This window comes from Bubalus bubalis, chromosome 21, assembly GCF_019923935.1.
Source record: "Bubalus bubalis isolate 160015118507 breed Murrah chromosome 21, NDDB_SH_1, whole genome shotgun sequence".
In the NCBI taxonomy this organism is placed as follows: Eukaryota; Metazoa; Chordata; class Mammalia; order Artiodactyla; family Bovidae; genus Bubalus; species Bubalus bubalis.
This window is the reverse complement of record NC_059177.1, coordinates 34,758,462-34,774,157: the sequence shown is the minus strand read 5'-3', so window position 1 is coordinate 34,774,157 and position 15,696 is coordinate 34,758,462. Positions and strand designations below refer to the sequence as shown.

Below are 15,696 nucleotides of genomic sequence, written 5' to 3'. Positions count from 1 at the left end.
CTTTACAGGTGGGATAAGGGACCGACACAACAGTGGCGTGAACAGACTGTCAGCCTGTGGCGCCTCAAGGTGCTGTACACAAGTTCTCTTCTCTGGCTGCTCCTTTCACCTAGCTGCTGAAAGCTCACACTTGCATCCTTCTCAGGAGGACTGACTTCCACTGACTGGAGAACCACTATTCCCAGAGAAGCCTGGACATTAATGGAGAGGCATCTACAGCATTTGCTACATGGATAGGAGGCAAGGGGAGAGCAGATGAATTTTCTCTAATGGCCTTGACATTGTATCAATTCTCATCCTCAGAAATTAGCAGCAACCCTCGAGAAACAGGGAAGACCCTAAATTGGTGGAGAGTAATTTTCTTTCACTCTCATGAAAAGGAGACTTGAAATAGTACTTAAAGCAAAATCTATAAAGATAAAATTCTATTCTTGCATACCTGAATTGTTGATTGAGATTCTCTCTTTGTTATAATAATTACTAAGGCACAGCAGGCTAATAAAGAGGTGGGATGAGGTGTACGTGAGAGAGAAAGAAAGTACATCTGATGACATATATATGACTTTTTTAAAAAGTGAAAAAGGAGATTACATGGTATTGGTTCAATATGAGCTATTGGTTATGCTGGTAAATATTTATGCATTCCAGTGGTTACATGGTGCAATATCCAGGTGGATATTAAATGTTTTGTGACAAATCTGGAATGATGGTACTGACACTATAAATATCTCATTAACAGAGCACCACCACCTATAAAAAGAAAGCTGTTACTGACTGTATTCATGTGGTTGCCATATTTTCTTGAGAGTTTTACAAACATTTAGATTTGTGTAATTCAAGGGAAAAACAATCTGTCTTGGAGGCAGTTGCCAAGAGCTCATGAGGCTTTCAGTTCTTCATGTGTGTCATAAGAGCTCATGTAACAGGTTTTTCTGCTTGTATTTGTTTCACTGATTAATTAAATCAGTTTCAGTTTACATTTTTATCCCATCTTTAATTATAAAACACCAAATAAGAACTTAAAACCCCTCAATTCAAAACAATAAAAAAATGTCAAACTTGCAAGGTTGTTTATTTATTCATAGATTTATTAAAAAAATTTTTTTTTTAACTTTACAATATTGTATTGGTTTTGCCATACATCAGCATAAATCTGCCACAGGTGTACATGTGTTCCCCATCCTGAACCCCCCTCCCACCTCCCTCCCCATCCCATCCCTCTGGGTAATCCCAGTGCACCAGCCCTGAGCATTGTGTATCATGCATCAAACCTGGACTGGTGATTTGTTTCACATATGATATTATACATGTTTCAATGCCATTCTCCCAAACCATCCCACCCTCACTCTCTCCCACAGAGTCCAAAAGACTGTTCTATACATCTGTGTCTCTTTTACTGTCTTGCATACAGGGTTATTGTTACCATCTTTCTAAATTCCATATATACGCATTAGCATACTGTATTGGTGTTTTACTTTCTGGCTTACTTCACTCTGTATAATAGGCTTCAGTTTCATCCACCTCATTAGAACTGATTCAAATGTATTCTTTTTAATGGCTGAGTAATACTCCATTGTGTATATGTACCACAGCTTTCTTATCCACTCGTCTGCCGATGGACATCTAGGTTGCTTCCATGTCCTGGCTATTATAAACAGTGCTGCGATGAACATTGGGGTATACATGTCTCTTTAAATTCTGGTTTCCTTAGTGTGTATGCCCACCAGTGGGATTGCTGGGTCATATGGCAGTTCTATTTCTAGTTTTTCAAGGAATCTCCACACTGTTCTCCATAGTGGCTGTACTAGTTTGCATTCCCACCAACAGTGTAAGAGGGTTCCCTTTTCTCCATACCCTCTCCAGCATTTATTGCTTGTAGACTTTTGGATAGCAGCCATTCTGACTGGTGTGAAATGGTACCCCATTGTGGTTTTGATTTGCATTGCTCTGATAATGAGTGATGTTGAGCATCTTTTCATGTGTTTGTTAGCCATCTGTATGTCATCTTTGGAGAAATGTCTGTTTAGTTCTTTGGCCCATTTTTTGATTGGGTCATTTATTTTTCTGTAATTGAGCTGCAGGAGTTGCTTGTATATTTTTGAGATTAATTCTTTGTCCGTTGCTTCATTTGCTATTATTTTCTCCCATTCTGAAGGCTGTCTTTTCACCTTGCTTATAGTTTCCTTTGTTGTGCAGAAGCTTTTAATTTTAATTAGGTCCCATTTGTTTATTTTTGCTTTTATTTCCAATATTCTGGGAGGTGGGTCATAGAGGATCCTCCTGTGATTTATGTCGGAGAGTGTTTTGCCTATGTCTTCCTCTAGGAGTTTTATAGTTTCTGGCCTTACATTTAGATCTTTAATCCAATTTGAGTTTATTTTTGTGTACGGTGTTAGCAAGTGTTCTGCTACTGCTGCTGCTGCTAAGTAGCTTCAGTCGTGTCCGACTCTGTGTGACCCCATAGATAGCAGCCCACCAGGCTTCCCCGTCTCTGGGATTCTCCAGGCAAGAACACTGGAGTGGGTTGCCACTTCCTTCTCCAAGAAAGTGTTCTAGTTTCATGCTTTTACAAGGGGTTGACCAGTTTTCCCAGCACCATTTGTAAAAGAGATTGTCTTTTCTCCATTGTATATTCTTGCCTCCTTTGTCAAAGATAAGGTATCCATAGGTGCGTGGATTTATCTCTGGGCTTTCTATTTTGTTCCATTGATCTATATTTCTGTCTTTGTGCCAGTACCATACCATCTTGACTGTGGCTTTGTAGTTGAGTCTGAAGTCAGGCAGGCTGATTCCTCCAGTTCCATTCTTCTTTCTCAAGACTGCTTTGGCTATTCGAAGTTTTTTGTATTTCCATACAAATTGTGATATTATTTGTTCTAGCTCTGTGAAAAATACCATTGGTAGCTTGATAGGGATTGCATTGAATCTATAGATTGCTTTGGGTAGTATACTCATTTTCACTATATTGATTCTTCCGATCCATGAACACGGTATATTTCTCTATCTATTAGTGTCCTCTTTGATTTCTTTCACCAGTGCTTTATAGTTTTCTATATATAGGTCTTTTGTTTCTTTAGGTAGATATATTCCTAAGTATTTTATTCTTTTAGTTGCAATGGTAAATGGAATTGTTTCCTTAATTTCTTTCTATTTTCTCATTATTAGTGTATAGGAATGCAAGGGATTTCTGTGCAATCTGTGAAAAACAATCTGTCTTGGAGGCAGTTGCCAAGAGCTCATGAGGCTTTCAGTTCTTCATGTGTGTCATGAGAGCTCATGTAACAGGTTTTTCTGCTTGTATTTGTTTCACTGATTAATTCAATCAGTTTGAATTTACATTTTTATCCCATCTTTAGTTATAAAGCACCAAATAAGAACTTAAAACCCCTCAATTCAAAAACAATAAAAAAGTCAAACTTGCAAGTTTGCTTAAAAAATAATAATTATTTTGCTAAATATTTGCCAGCATCAAATATGCTAATTCGCTCTTCTTCCCACTGCCACCCCTCCCCCCCCAAACTCTCCTGATAATTTCACTAGTTTCTCCCAAATTTGATTGAGGACTCTCACACAGTCTCTGCAATGATGTTCTTAGCCATTTTCTGCAAACTTTATCAAATTACTTTGGGTCATTCACTCATTTAGTTCAGGAAAAATTTACTGAGAATTAAAACTGCTAACACGGTCCTAGTATCCAAAACAATCTATATATTTAATGTGATCCCCATCAAATTACCAATGACCTTTTTAAAATTTTAAAGAACTATAACAAATAATCCTCAGATTTATATGGAACCATAAAGTACTGGGAATTAGCAAAACACTCCTGCAGAAAAATAATAAAGCAGGAGGCATAACCTGTGAAGGTTTCAGGTAATACTACAAAGCTACAGTAGTCAAAACAGTGTGGTACTGATACAAAAACAAGCATATGGATCAATGGGACAGAACAGAGAAGCCAGAAATAAATCCATGCATCTATGGTCAATTAACAATGGGGAAGAGAGTCTCTTCAGGAAGTTGTAGTGGGAAAGCCAGAGAGCCAAATGTAAATCAATGAAGTTAGAACATACCCTCTCACCATACACAAAAATAAACTCAAAATGACTTAAGGAGTTAAACATAAGACATGACACCACAAAATTCCTAGAAGAGATTATAGGAAAAACATCCTCTGATGTACCAATGTTTTCTTAGGTCAGTCTCCCAAGGCAACAGAAATAAAAACAAAAATAAACAAATGGGACCTAATCAAAGGTACAAGCTCTTACACAGCAAAGGAAACCATAAGAAAAGACAATCTAGGCAATGGGAAAAAAATGTTTGCAAACAATGCAACCAATAAAGGCTTAATTTTCAAAATATACAAACAGCTCTTACAACTCAAGACCAAAAATATCCAAACAATCCAATCAAAAAATGGTCAGAAGATCTAAATAGATATTTCCCCAATTAAGACACATAAATGGCCAATAGGCACATGAAAAGATGCTCAACACCACTAATTATTAGAGAAATGCAAATCAAAACTACAATGATGAACCACCTCATGCTGGTCAGAATGACCATCATTAAAAACTCTACAAATAATAAATGCTGGAGAGGATGTGGAGAAAAGGGAACCTTCCTATGCTGTTGGCAGGAATGTAAGTTTTGGTATACCCACTGTGGAAAACAGTAGGGAAGTTCCTCAGAAAAGTAAAAATAGGGTTTCTATATGATCCAGCAATCCCACTCCTGGGCATATGTCCAGACAAAACTCTAATATAAAAACATGCACGTATCCCTATGTTCACAGCAGCACTATTCACAATAGCTAAGACTTGGAAACAACCTAAATGTCCATCAACAGAGGACTAGATAAAGAAGATCAATGAAATAAATGCCATTTGCAGCAAAATGGATGCAACTAGAGAGTATCATACTAAGTAAAGTAAGTCAGAAAGACAAATATCATACGGTATCAGTTACATGTGACATCTAAAATATGCCACACATGAACCTATCTATGAAACAGAAATAGACTAATGGACATAGAGAACAGACTTGTGGTGGCCGAGTCGGAGCACTGGGGAGGGGTGGAGTGAGAAGTTGGGGTTAGGTGATGTAAGTATTGTACATGGAATGGATAAACAACAAGGTCCTACTGTATAGCACACAGGAGTACATTCAGTATCCTATAAAAAGCCATAATGGAAAAGAATTAATAAAAAAGAATGTGTGTGTGTGTGTGTGTGTGTGTGTGTGTATATACACACACATATATATATATCTGAATCATTTTGCTGTACAGCAGAAATTAACACACTATAAATCAGCTGTATTTCAAAAAAGAAAGGTTATCTAATACCTATCATGTGCCAGGGGCTGTTGAGAGCACCAAGATCCAATGGGGAACAAAACAGGTCCACCTTCTGCCTTCATGAAGCAAACGACAAGCAAATTGTCATCAACTGGGTTAACAGGGAACACTAGATCTATATTTTGAACATGGCTTCTTTCTGGTGGCTTTTGTTCAACCTAGTGTTTGTAGCTAGCCATTGGGAGGCTGAATAATGTCGACTACCTATCAAGGCGGGGGACCTGGGGCTTTAAAACATGTTCATTATTTTATACCCCATTATTCCCCTTCCACATGTAAGGAAAACAGACTGCAAGTTCATGTAGCCAACAAGATTGGTCCTAACTTCTCTGTTTTATTGCTTTCCTCTGAGAAATTATTAACTGAATGGTATCTATTTGCTCCTTATTTCTTTTGGTTTTAGGACCGATCTTTAGCCTTCATTTTAACCTTGGTATGGCTTTCCCCTAGGAAGCAAACCTGTGTTTGTGACAGCAGCCATCACCTCTATGACTCTAGCCTCTAGAGTCACTTAGCCCTGAGAAGTTATAAACTACCCTAATTACCTATAGTCAAAATGACTTTGTAAAGAGAAGTCTAGAGGACAGAGAACAAAGAACAAATGGGATCACATTTGCAATCCAGAAATACTAGTACTGAACAAATTGAAGAGGGGATGTCAAATTGGGAGCAAGGAGAGAAATAAGGAAGGCATTAAACTAATGCAAGAGACAAGTGACAAGACCTTATGGCAAAAGGCATTGCCAGTAAGAATGTAAAGGAAGCTATAGCATCACTACAATCGTTACAGGTATGAGATTTATAGTAATTATTCATGGAGGGGAAAGTGTGTCTGATCACTAATGAAGTCCAATTTCAAGTGGGCAGAAGGAGGAACAAGGGCAAAGGAAATGGAGAAGGTGTAACTACAAGGGCAGAAAGAAAACCAGGAGAGGGGCATCACAGAACAGAATGTGTTCTTAAAGAGGAGGGCTGAAAACAGAGTAACAATTACTAAAGAAGTCAAGAAGGACAGGAAAGAAAATGTATCTATTGTCTTTGGCAACATGGTGGTGACTGAAAACTCTATACTAAGTGACTGATGTGGTGGATTGATGACAAAAGAAGCCAGGTTGCAGCTGACTCAGCAACTCAGCCTCTTTTGCATCCTGAAGTAATGGAAAGCATGGGATGAAGGGTAGGGTTGTTCCTATGCAATTACAGAAACTGCTGGAATACAGACATCATATGTAGGCAATTCTTATAAGAACCTTGGTTTGATAATACAGAACATTTTCAATTTTTATACACATGTTGTCTTTGACTCACTAGAAATGATATTAATACAAAAACTTCAGCACTGTGACTGCCCTCAACTGTTTGTACATCTTGACTGCCATCCAGTCTGGCCAAAATCAACTAAGCAATTATACACATGGGTGTGATAGCAGTATACCGAATGTTGACTGTCCTCAACCAAGAGATAGTAATGAAAAGTTCTGCTAATTAGGTCCTGTTTGTATTTCTATAATCAAAACTAACTACCTGTTTTATTCAATGATATGCTTTATTAATTATCACTGGTGTACTTGTTTCTCAGCACATTTTAAGCATCTTACAATACTTTGTCTATCTTCTGGGTACCCTTACCAGCTAAGATTTTGTTTGTATTAAAAAAGCAATAGATACACGGAACACAATGTGTTCATTACATAAGTTATTCCCCTGCCCCCTTTTGATCTTTCCCTGAGAAACACGGCCCTAGGCTTGTCAAATTTAATGTCAGAAGGGATAAATTTAAAAATATTATTAAGTGAAGCAGTTCTCACACCAGGAATAGGGAGAAGGCTTTTTCGTGGAACACTGGAATTTTATTTTATTTATAAAACAAATTTGAATATCACTATCATATGCATTTCTACAGGACAACTGAGGTCTTTAAGACTTTTCATATGTGGCTTCTATGACAACAGAATGCCTATAACATATAGTTTTTCAGAAAAAAGAGACTTTCAACTTCTATCATGGTAAGTTCCAAGTCTTTTAAAGAGTGATTCGGATCAGATCAGATCAGATCAGTCGCTCAGTCATGTCCGACTCTTTGCGACCCCATGAATCGCAGTACGCCAGGCCTCCCTTATCCATCACCAACTCCCGGAATTCACTCAGACTCACGTCCATCGAGTCAGTGATGCCATCCAGCCATCTCATCCTCTGTCATCCCCTTCTCCTCCTGCCCCCAATCCCTCCCAGCATCAGAGTCTTTTCCAATGAGTCAACTCTTCGCATGAGGTGGCCAAAGTACTGGACTTTCAGCTTTAGCATCATTCCTTCCAAAGAAATCCCAGGGCTGATCTCCTTCAGAATGGACTGGTTGGATCTCCTTGCAGTCCAAGGGACTCTCAAGAGTCTTCCTCAACACCACAGTTCAAAAGCATCAATTCTTTGGCGCTTAGCCTTCTTCACAGTCCAACTCTCACATCCATACATGACCACAGGAAAAATCATAGCCTTGACTAGACGAACCTTTGTTGGCAAAGTAATGTCTCTGCTTTTGAATATGCTATCTAGGTTGGTCATAACTTTCCTTCCAAGGAGTAAGCGTCTTTTAATTTCATGGCTGCAGTCACCATCTGCAGTGATTTTGGAGCCCAGAAAAATAAAGTCTGACACTGTTTCCACTGTTTCCCCATCTATTTCCCATGAAGTGATCATGATCTTTGTTTTCTGAATGTTGAGCTTTAAGCCAACTTTTTCACTCTCCACTTTCACTTTCATCAAGAGGCTTTTGAGTTCCTCTTCACTTTCTGCCATAAGGGTGGTGTAATCTGCATATCTGAGGTTATTGATATTTCTCCCGGCAATCTTGATTCCAGCTTGTGTTTCTTCCAGTCCAGCGTTTCTCATGATATACTCTGCATAGTGGTCTGTAATTGAATTAGGGCAATATCTCCAGCTCTGAATGGAAAAGACTGAAGTCCAGATTGGGACAAGGAACTATCATAGGATTGCTAAGTGTGAAAACAGCCAAGTTAGAGCTGGACTTTCAGTCTCCTGTGTCTTCCCACTGACCTCTACCTTAACTACTCCCTGTTGGAAAGGCAAGTGTGATGATTACTTTTAAATGTCACCTTGACTGGGCTAACTGTGGAAAATTCTTCGAGAGACAGGAATACCAGACCACCTGACCTGCCTCCTGAGAAATCTGTAGGCAGGTCAGGAAGCAACAGTTAGAACTGGACATGGAACAACAGATGGGTTCCAAATCGAGAAAGGAGTACATCAAGGCTATATATTGTCACCCTACTTATTTAACTTATATGCAGAGTATATCATGAGAAATGTTGGACTGGATGAAGCACAAGCTGGAATCAAGATTGCCAGGAGAAATATCAGATATGCAGATGACACCACCCTTATGGCAGGGAGTGAAGAAGAACTAAAGAGCCTCGTGATGAAAGTGAAAGAGGAGAGTGAAAAAGTTGGCTTAAAGCTCAACATTCAGAAAACTAAGATTATGGCATCCGGTCCCATCACTTCATGGCAAATAGACGGGGAAACAGTGGAAACATTGAGAGACTTTATTTCGGGGGGCTCCAAAATCACTGATGGACAGGGAGGCCTGGCATGCTGCGATTCATGGGGTCACAAAGAGTTGGACATGACTGAGCGACTGAACTGAACTGAAAATCACTGCAGATGGTGACTGCACCATGAAATTAAAAGATGCTTGCTCCTAGGAAGAAAAGTTATGACCAACCTACACGGCATATTAAAAAGCAGAGACATTACTTTGCCAACAAAGGTCCGTCTAGTCAAAGCTATGGTTTTTCCAGTGGTCATGTATGGATGTGAGAGTTGGACTATAAAGAAAGCTGAGCACCGAAGAATTGATGCTTTTGAACTGTGGTGTTGGAGAAGACTCTTGAGAGTCCCTTGGACTGCAAGGAGATCCAACCAGTGTATCATAAAGGAAATCAGTCCTGACTATTCACTGGAAGGACTGATGCTGAAGCTGAAACTCCAATACTTTGGCCATCTGATGAGAATAACAGATTCACTGGAAAAGACCCTGGTGTTGGGAAAGATTGAAAGCAAAAGGAGAAGTGGGTGGCAGAAGAAGAGATGGTTAGATAGCATCACTGACTCAATGGACATGAATCTAAGCAAACTCCAGGAAACAGTGAAGGACAGGGGAGCCTGGTATGCTGCAGTCCATGGGGCCGCAAAGAGTTGGACACGACTGAGTGACTGAACTGAACTGAACTGACTGGACTAAAGGATACATGGATCACCGGTAAAACATTATCTCTGGGTGTCTCTGTGAGGGCGCTTCAGGAAGAGATTAGCATTTGAATCTGTAAGTGGAGTAAAGATGGCCCTCACCGCTAGGGGTGGACATCATCCAATTTGTTAGGACTTGAGTAGAACAAAAGAGCAAAGTAAGGGCAGATACGCTCTTCCTTAGCTTGAGCTGAGACATCCATCTTCTGCCCTTGGACACTGGTGTTCCTGGTTCTTAGACCTTCAGACTAAAGCAGGGACTTAAACCACTGGCTCCCCTGGTTCTTGAGCCTTTGAACTCGGGCTGACTTACACCACCAGCTCCCTGATCTCGACTATAGGTGGCAAAATTGGGGGACTTCGCAGTCTCTGTAACTGCATTAGCCAATTCTTGTAACAAATCTCCTCATATATATTTATCTGTGTCCTAGAGGCTCTGTTTCTTTGGAAAATTTTGACTAATACAGGGATATCTCAGGCTCTGAGGTCACACAGATTCTACTTTGAAGCCTAAATTTACTCTGTATATCACTCATCTCACCTGGAAAGTGGGTTCACAGAAGGTACCATTGTATTGGCTGGGATTACTGTGATGGTTAAATGAGAAAATGTATGGAAAATTCCAAATCAGTGCTTGGCACATGGTGACTACCCTACAGACGTCAACTGCTTTTAACAACACAGGGTAAAACCGGCTGTCACTGTGTTGGGTTTGTCCCCGTCCCAGAAAAAAGCCTACGATCCCTATAAACTGAAACAATCAGTCATTACCAGATTGTGACCTGTTTGTTTTTCAGACACTTGCTGCTGATCAGTTTCAACTGAGACCCAGTCATAGCCATAATCAAACATCAAAGGTATGTGGGCAATAACATACTCCCTTTTTGTTGTTGTTTTCCACATAAGTGTATCTAACTGAATTAATTGGTTGGCTACTAGCATATGGGAGCCTTGACTAACTGGGACCAAATCTCTGAGACTGCTGAGCAGAGCAGTTAGGATACAGTATCATGCCTCTGTCCTACTGAACACTCCTGGTAAATCACTCAACCTCTCTGTGCCTGTTTCCTCATCTACAAAATGGGGATAAAAGAGGACCTACCTCTTAGGTTGTGAAGATCAAATGAGATGCTACACATTAACTGCTGGGCTAAAGAGGGCCCCCTCCTAACTCCTCAATAGTTGGGCCATTAGTATGATTTTTATTTCCCCTGCCGTCCCTACCATCTCATTGAGGAGCTTGGTTCTAACCAGGAACAGGATATACAAGTGTCATCTGAGGTTCATGGTGTTGTAAAGTTGGATTAACAGCATCATGCAGGCTGAGAGGAAGTCCAAGATTTCTCCTCTACCATAACATCTCCACCTTGTGACTAAGCAGGTGGGGGTGTAGAGGGGGAAAAGACCTACATGTTGGGGTCTCTGGGCCATTGAGTTTATAGGCTTGGATTTCTTACATAAACTGAACTTAAAAGGATTAGAGCATGAGAGAGACTTGGTCTCTCCTGACTATAATTTCCCATCTTCTTGTTCTCAGACTCTCCTTGACTGGCTGGTAAGAGATTTCCTATTGTCTCACTTCTTATTTGTAAAGAGCTCCAATCTGATTCTGGATGTCGGGTCTACAGACAACGAGGATCAGAAAAAGTCATATATGAAAATGAGATGTTCCAACTTGTACTGTGCCTGTGGACCCCAGGGTGTACTTATTACACTGTGGATGGCTGGCTCTGACCTCCAAATCTCTGAATTCAGCCAGTCCTGCCCAGCAATCTTTACCTTTCCTAATTACCAAAGGAATTTAATGCAGAATCATGTCTGAACGTCACTGTAAGAAACTCGGTTCTTACTCAGGCCTGCATCAATATTCTGCTTGTTTTGAAACTTGCTGCTTAAGTAAGACAACGCTGGCTCCGGTGCTGCAGGGCCTGCCTTTGTTCAATCCATATGGGCACACCTCCCCACCCTCCCCTGCCAAGTCATTTCCTGAGACAGGCTTTAATATCAAGAAACGCACTTAAAGCCTACTTTTAAAATCACTAACTTTTTAACTAAGAGAAGAAATAGGAAAAAAGCACAGCACTGGAGAAAAAAGATACCACTTAAGTAAAGAAATTAAAAAAATCATAATCTTAAAACGCCAAGCTTACTGATTTGGTCAAGTGAAGGACACAAGCTATTCAAAACCACTGGCCAATTTGGTAAAAATTTCACTGAAATGTGATTTATACTATTTAGACCAAACTCTCAAGGAGGAGGGCCTCCACAGTGGCACAGAGATAAAAGGATCTGCCTGGCAATGCAGGAGACACAAGAGACGTGTTTTCGATCCCTGGATTGGGAAGATCACCTGGAGGAGGTAATGGCAACCCACTCTAGTATTCTTGTCTGGAAAATTCCACGGACAAAGGAGCCTGGCAGTCTACAGTTCATGGGATCGCAAAGACTTGGGCACTACTGAGCATGCATGCACACATTCATTCACTCAGCCTCAAGGAGGGAGGTAGCTTGGTGTAAGGGGAAGAATATAGATATTCCTATCAGACAACTTTGGTTTGAAATTTGGCTCCATCAATCCAGCCAAGTAACATTAATCTCTTTGAGGCTGGTTCCCCAATGAGAATAGTGATAATGTATATAACCTGCATAGCCCAATTATTATTAATGATCATTGCTATTGTCTTTATCTCTTCTTACCCTCAATCAGTAAAGTGTTCAGTTCAGTTCAGTTGCTCAGTCATGTCTGACTCGTTGCAGCCCCATGGACTGCAGCATGCCAGGCCTCCCTGTCCATCACCAACTCCCAGAATTTACTCAAACTCATGTCCACTGAGTCAGTGATGCCATCCAACCATCTCATTTTCTGTCGTCCCCTTCTCCTCCTGCCTTCAATCTTTCCCAGCATCAGGGTCTTTTCCAATGAGTCAGTTCGTCACATCAGGAGGCTGAAGTGTTGGAGTTTCAGCTTCAGCATCAGTTCTTCCAGTGCATATTCAGGACTGATCTCCTTTAAGATGGACTGGTTGGATCTCCTTGCAGTCCAAGGGACTCTCAAGAGTCTTCTCCAACATCATGGTTCAAAAGCATCTATTTTTCGGTGCTCAGCTCAGTAAGGTAGGGAACATAACAATATTATTTCATAACCATGTTGTGAAGATTATTAAATTAGATAATTCAAAGGCTACACATTTAGTGTGTATGATGTGTCAGGTACTGTTCTAAGTACTTCACATGGATTTATTTATTTACTTCTTACAACAAGACCATTTTACTGAGGATGAGGAATCTGGGGCTCAGAAAGATTAAGTACATTATGCAAGGTCGCACACCTGTAAGGGGTGAAGCTGGATTAATGTATGTGAAAGGGTTAAGCCAGGACCAGGCATACAGTAGACACTCAATAATGGGGCAGTATTCATGGTACTATGTGTATAGAGAACCTTTCCTAAGGGGCTGCCTTGGGAGTATCAGAATTTTGGCTGACTGGAAATTCCACAATGGTTAGTGTGTTAATATTGATGGAAGTTCATTCTTTCATGGAATATGGGTTTGGGGTTGCCCTGGAGGACAAAAAGAACTATCTCTCAGCTACAAACAGGAGTGGAGATACCTTTAAACAGGGGTTGAGTCTGATTCATTCAGTCAGGTGGTCCTCAAATTAGTGTCACCTGTCTACAAAGAAACTGAATAACTGTCATACTTAGAAAATTTCCTGTTTAGTCCTGAGAGAATGATTATGCTGCAAAGAAGCAGTTGTTAAGACTGGGTAGGGGGGAAAAAAATCTCTTGTAAGTTACATTTTGATGGGCCAACATTAGACACAATAAAGGCAGTGATATTTAAATTGATCAGGGACAGATGTTTAACATATTTTATGTAAGAATTGTAGACACAGTTAACTGCCAAAACAGACTGTTTCCTGAAACATTGGACAGATGGAACTAAGAAGATGTACTCCTGAGAAGTGGGAACTCCTCAAAGTGACCCTAATTAAAAAAAAAATTTTTTTTTGATCAAAGCACTTCAGTGATTTTTAATTCTGTTTCTGTACTTTGTTCACTTTGTCGTGGCTACAAAGGTATTTGGGATGCAACATTTTTCTCTCTTTCTCTCTCTCTGAGTGTGTGTGTGCTACACATGTGTGAGTATTCCTGGTTTCAAAAGCATGCTTTGTTTTATTTTCTATCATTCACTGTGGGAAATTGAGTGTGCTGTACACATTGTTGGCTGTCTCCCCAGCATCTGCTCCCCTCCCCCCCACCCCACCCCCAGCAGTCCCTGATTTCCATTTGGGGATCTAGGGTTCCAGAGATGCTGATTCTACTTCCATTTCCAGATCTTGTCACCATTCTGCTGGAAAGTCTTGCCTTTGATTGTTCCTTTTCTCATTCAGAGTGAAAAAAACAAAAAACAAAAAAGCAACAAAGTCGTCATACTGGTGCTGCAAGGCTTGATGCAGTGGGGCCCTGTTATCCAACCTCATCTCCTACAGCCTCCCACCCATCTGTGCTCCTTTTTACTGCCCCCTCTTACTCTTCCTGAAACATTCCAGGCACTGCTATATCTGCCAATATTCTCCCACCTCTAGGACTTTAACTCTCTGATCTGTTAGAATAAAGCAACTGAAGACTGAGTTGACCAGTTTCCCCTAAATCCCTCATTTGGCTCACAGGGGGAAAAAAAAATCCCGAGACAGTCAGTAATGCTAATTAAGTTAATTAATTAAATCAGATTACTTTCTGTGAGAAATGGGAACACATTTTCATTCCCATTAATGCTTTAAGAGGAATGTTCACCAACATTCTGCCCTGATGTGTATGAAGTCTTTCTTCTTGTGTTCTTAAAGAACAATATACAATTCAGTGGTGCAGAGAAAGCCTGGTTGAGAGCAACTGCAAGAGTTATTTACTGGGTGGGGTTTCAGTCTTGCGTTGGCTATTCTGCTGATATTCACTTAATGAAACTGACAAATAAAAACAAAATCTGTAAAGTATGCCAACCAATGCCTGTTTCACCAATCCAGCTTTTTGGCTTGCCTCAAGTAGTTTTAATAAAATATGTTAACTATACCAGTGTCTTGAAAGAATTCATGCTCTGTAAGCTAGCTCTCTCAATTGCTCTAAGTTTTGGAAATAGGCCGGTGAATTTAATGAACTATTTAAAATAATACTCCAGGAGACTTAAATCTTGATAATTATGCAAGGAGTTGTATTTCAGGTATATTACATGTTTCGAAAATGACGCATTTTGCCTAGAATTCTGATCATTGTATGTGCAATGAGCTATGGTCACCAGGATCGAATTTAAATCACGCTTTCAATTCACAGATGACCCAAAATGAAATTCATGCAACTAACAATAGGGAGGGATGGTGCTACCACTCTCTTGAGTTTGCCTTATAATGACTCTGTTTAATTTCCTGTTTTAAAGAAAGAACCTGAATGGAATTTCTTCTTCAGGGATTATTTGGTTTAAACCTGATCCTCTCACATGCTTTCCTAAATCTCTCCTTTGAGGATTTGGACTCCGGACTCACCTGAAGGTATCATTTCAGTTCTTGGATGAGAGACACGCTCTTCATCATCCCAAAGCAATCCGAGAAAGTCCTTCTCTGCCACAAATGGCACCAGCAAGTGTACAAAGCCCACTTTGTTCTGTGAGAAATGAAAACAGATTTTAACAGTGCATCTTTGGATTGAAGTAGGAAGAACTTATACAGGGACATTAACGCAAGTCAGAATCATTAACATTCATAACAATGCCACCGTTGCTGTTTATGCAGTTGGTGTTCAATGTATCTGGGTCTTGTTTCATTCAATAACATAATACCTGCATTTGCCCACATTCCTGCTCTGGACTTTTTTGGTATTAAATTCAGTGAGGACTATTAGTAGTCAAACAAGTGTAAGGCTAAAGCTTTCATTACTTCTTTTGCCATGGGTGGTTAGGGGAGCAAAAGACCTCCTGGCCCATCCACCCTATCTTTCCAGTGGAAAGATAGTTCCTTGATAACAATGAAGGGTCGGTGTCTAAGCAATTTCTTTGGGATTGTGTATAGGTTGGTTTTCGCA

General features: G+C 40.1%; 1 protein-coding gene across 9 annotated transcripts in view; it reads right to left on the bottom strand.

Annotated features, from left to right (window-relative positions):
* LOC123330927 overlaps positions 1–15,696 on the bottom strand; it is a 435,096-nt gene that overhangs the window by 132,613 nt on the left and 286,787 nt on the right. For 6 of the 9 annotated variants that reach the window (XM_044933516.2, XR_006547206.2, XR_006547205.2 and 3 more), the window contains 2 exons: positions 15,162–15,279; positions 12,845–14,004 (listed from right to left, as the gene is read on the bottom strand). In XM_044933516.2, coding sequence (XP_044789451.2) covers positions 13,946–14,004; positions 15,162–15,279 — 177 coding nt within the window. In that variant the 3' untranslated portion in view covers positions 12,845–13,945. Of the gene's footprint in view, positions 1–12,810; positions 14,010–15,161; positions 15,280–15,696 lie in introns of those variants that run through there. The other 3 variants (XM_044933515.2, XM_044933514.2, XM_044933513.2) reach the window with 2 other exon arrangements.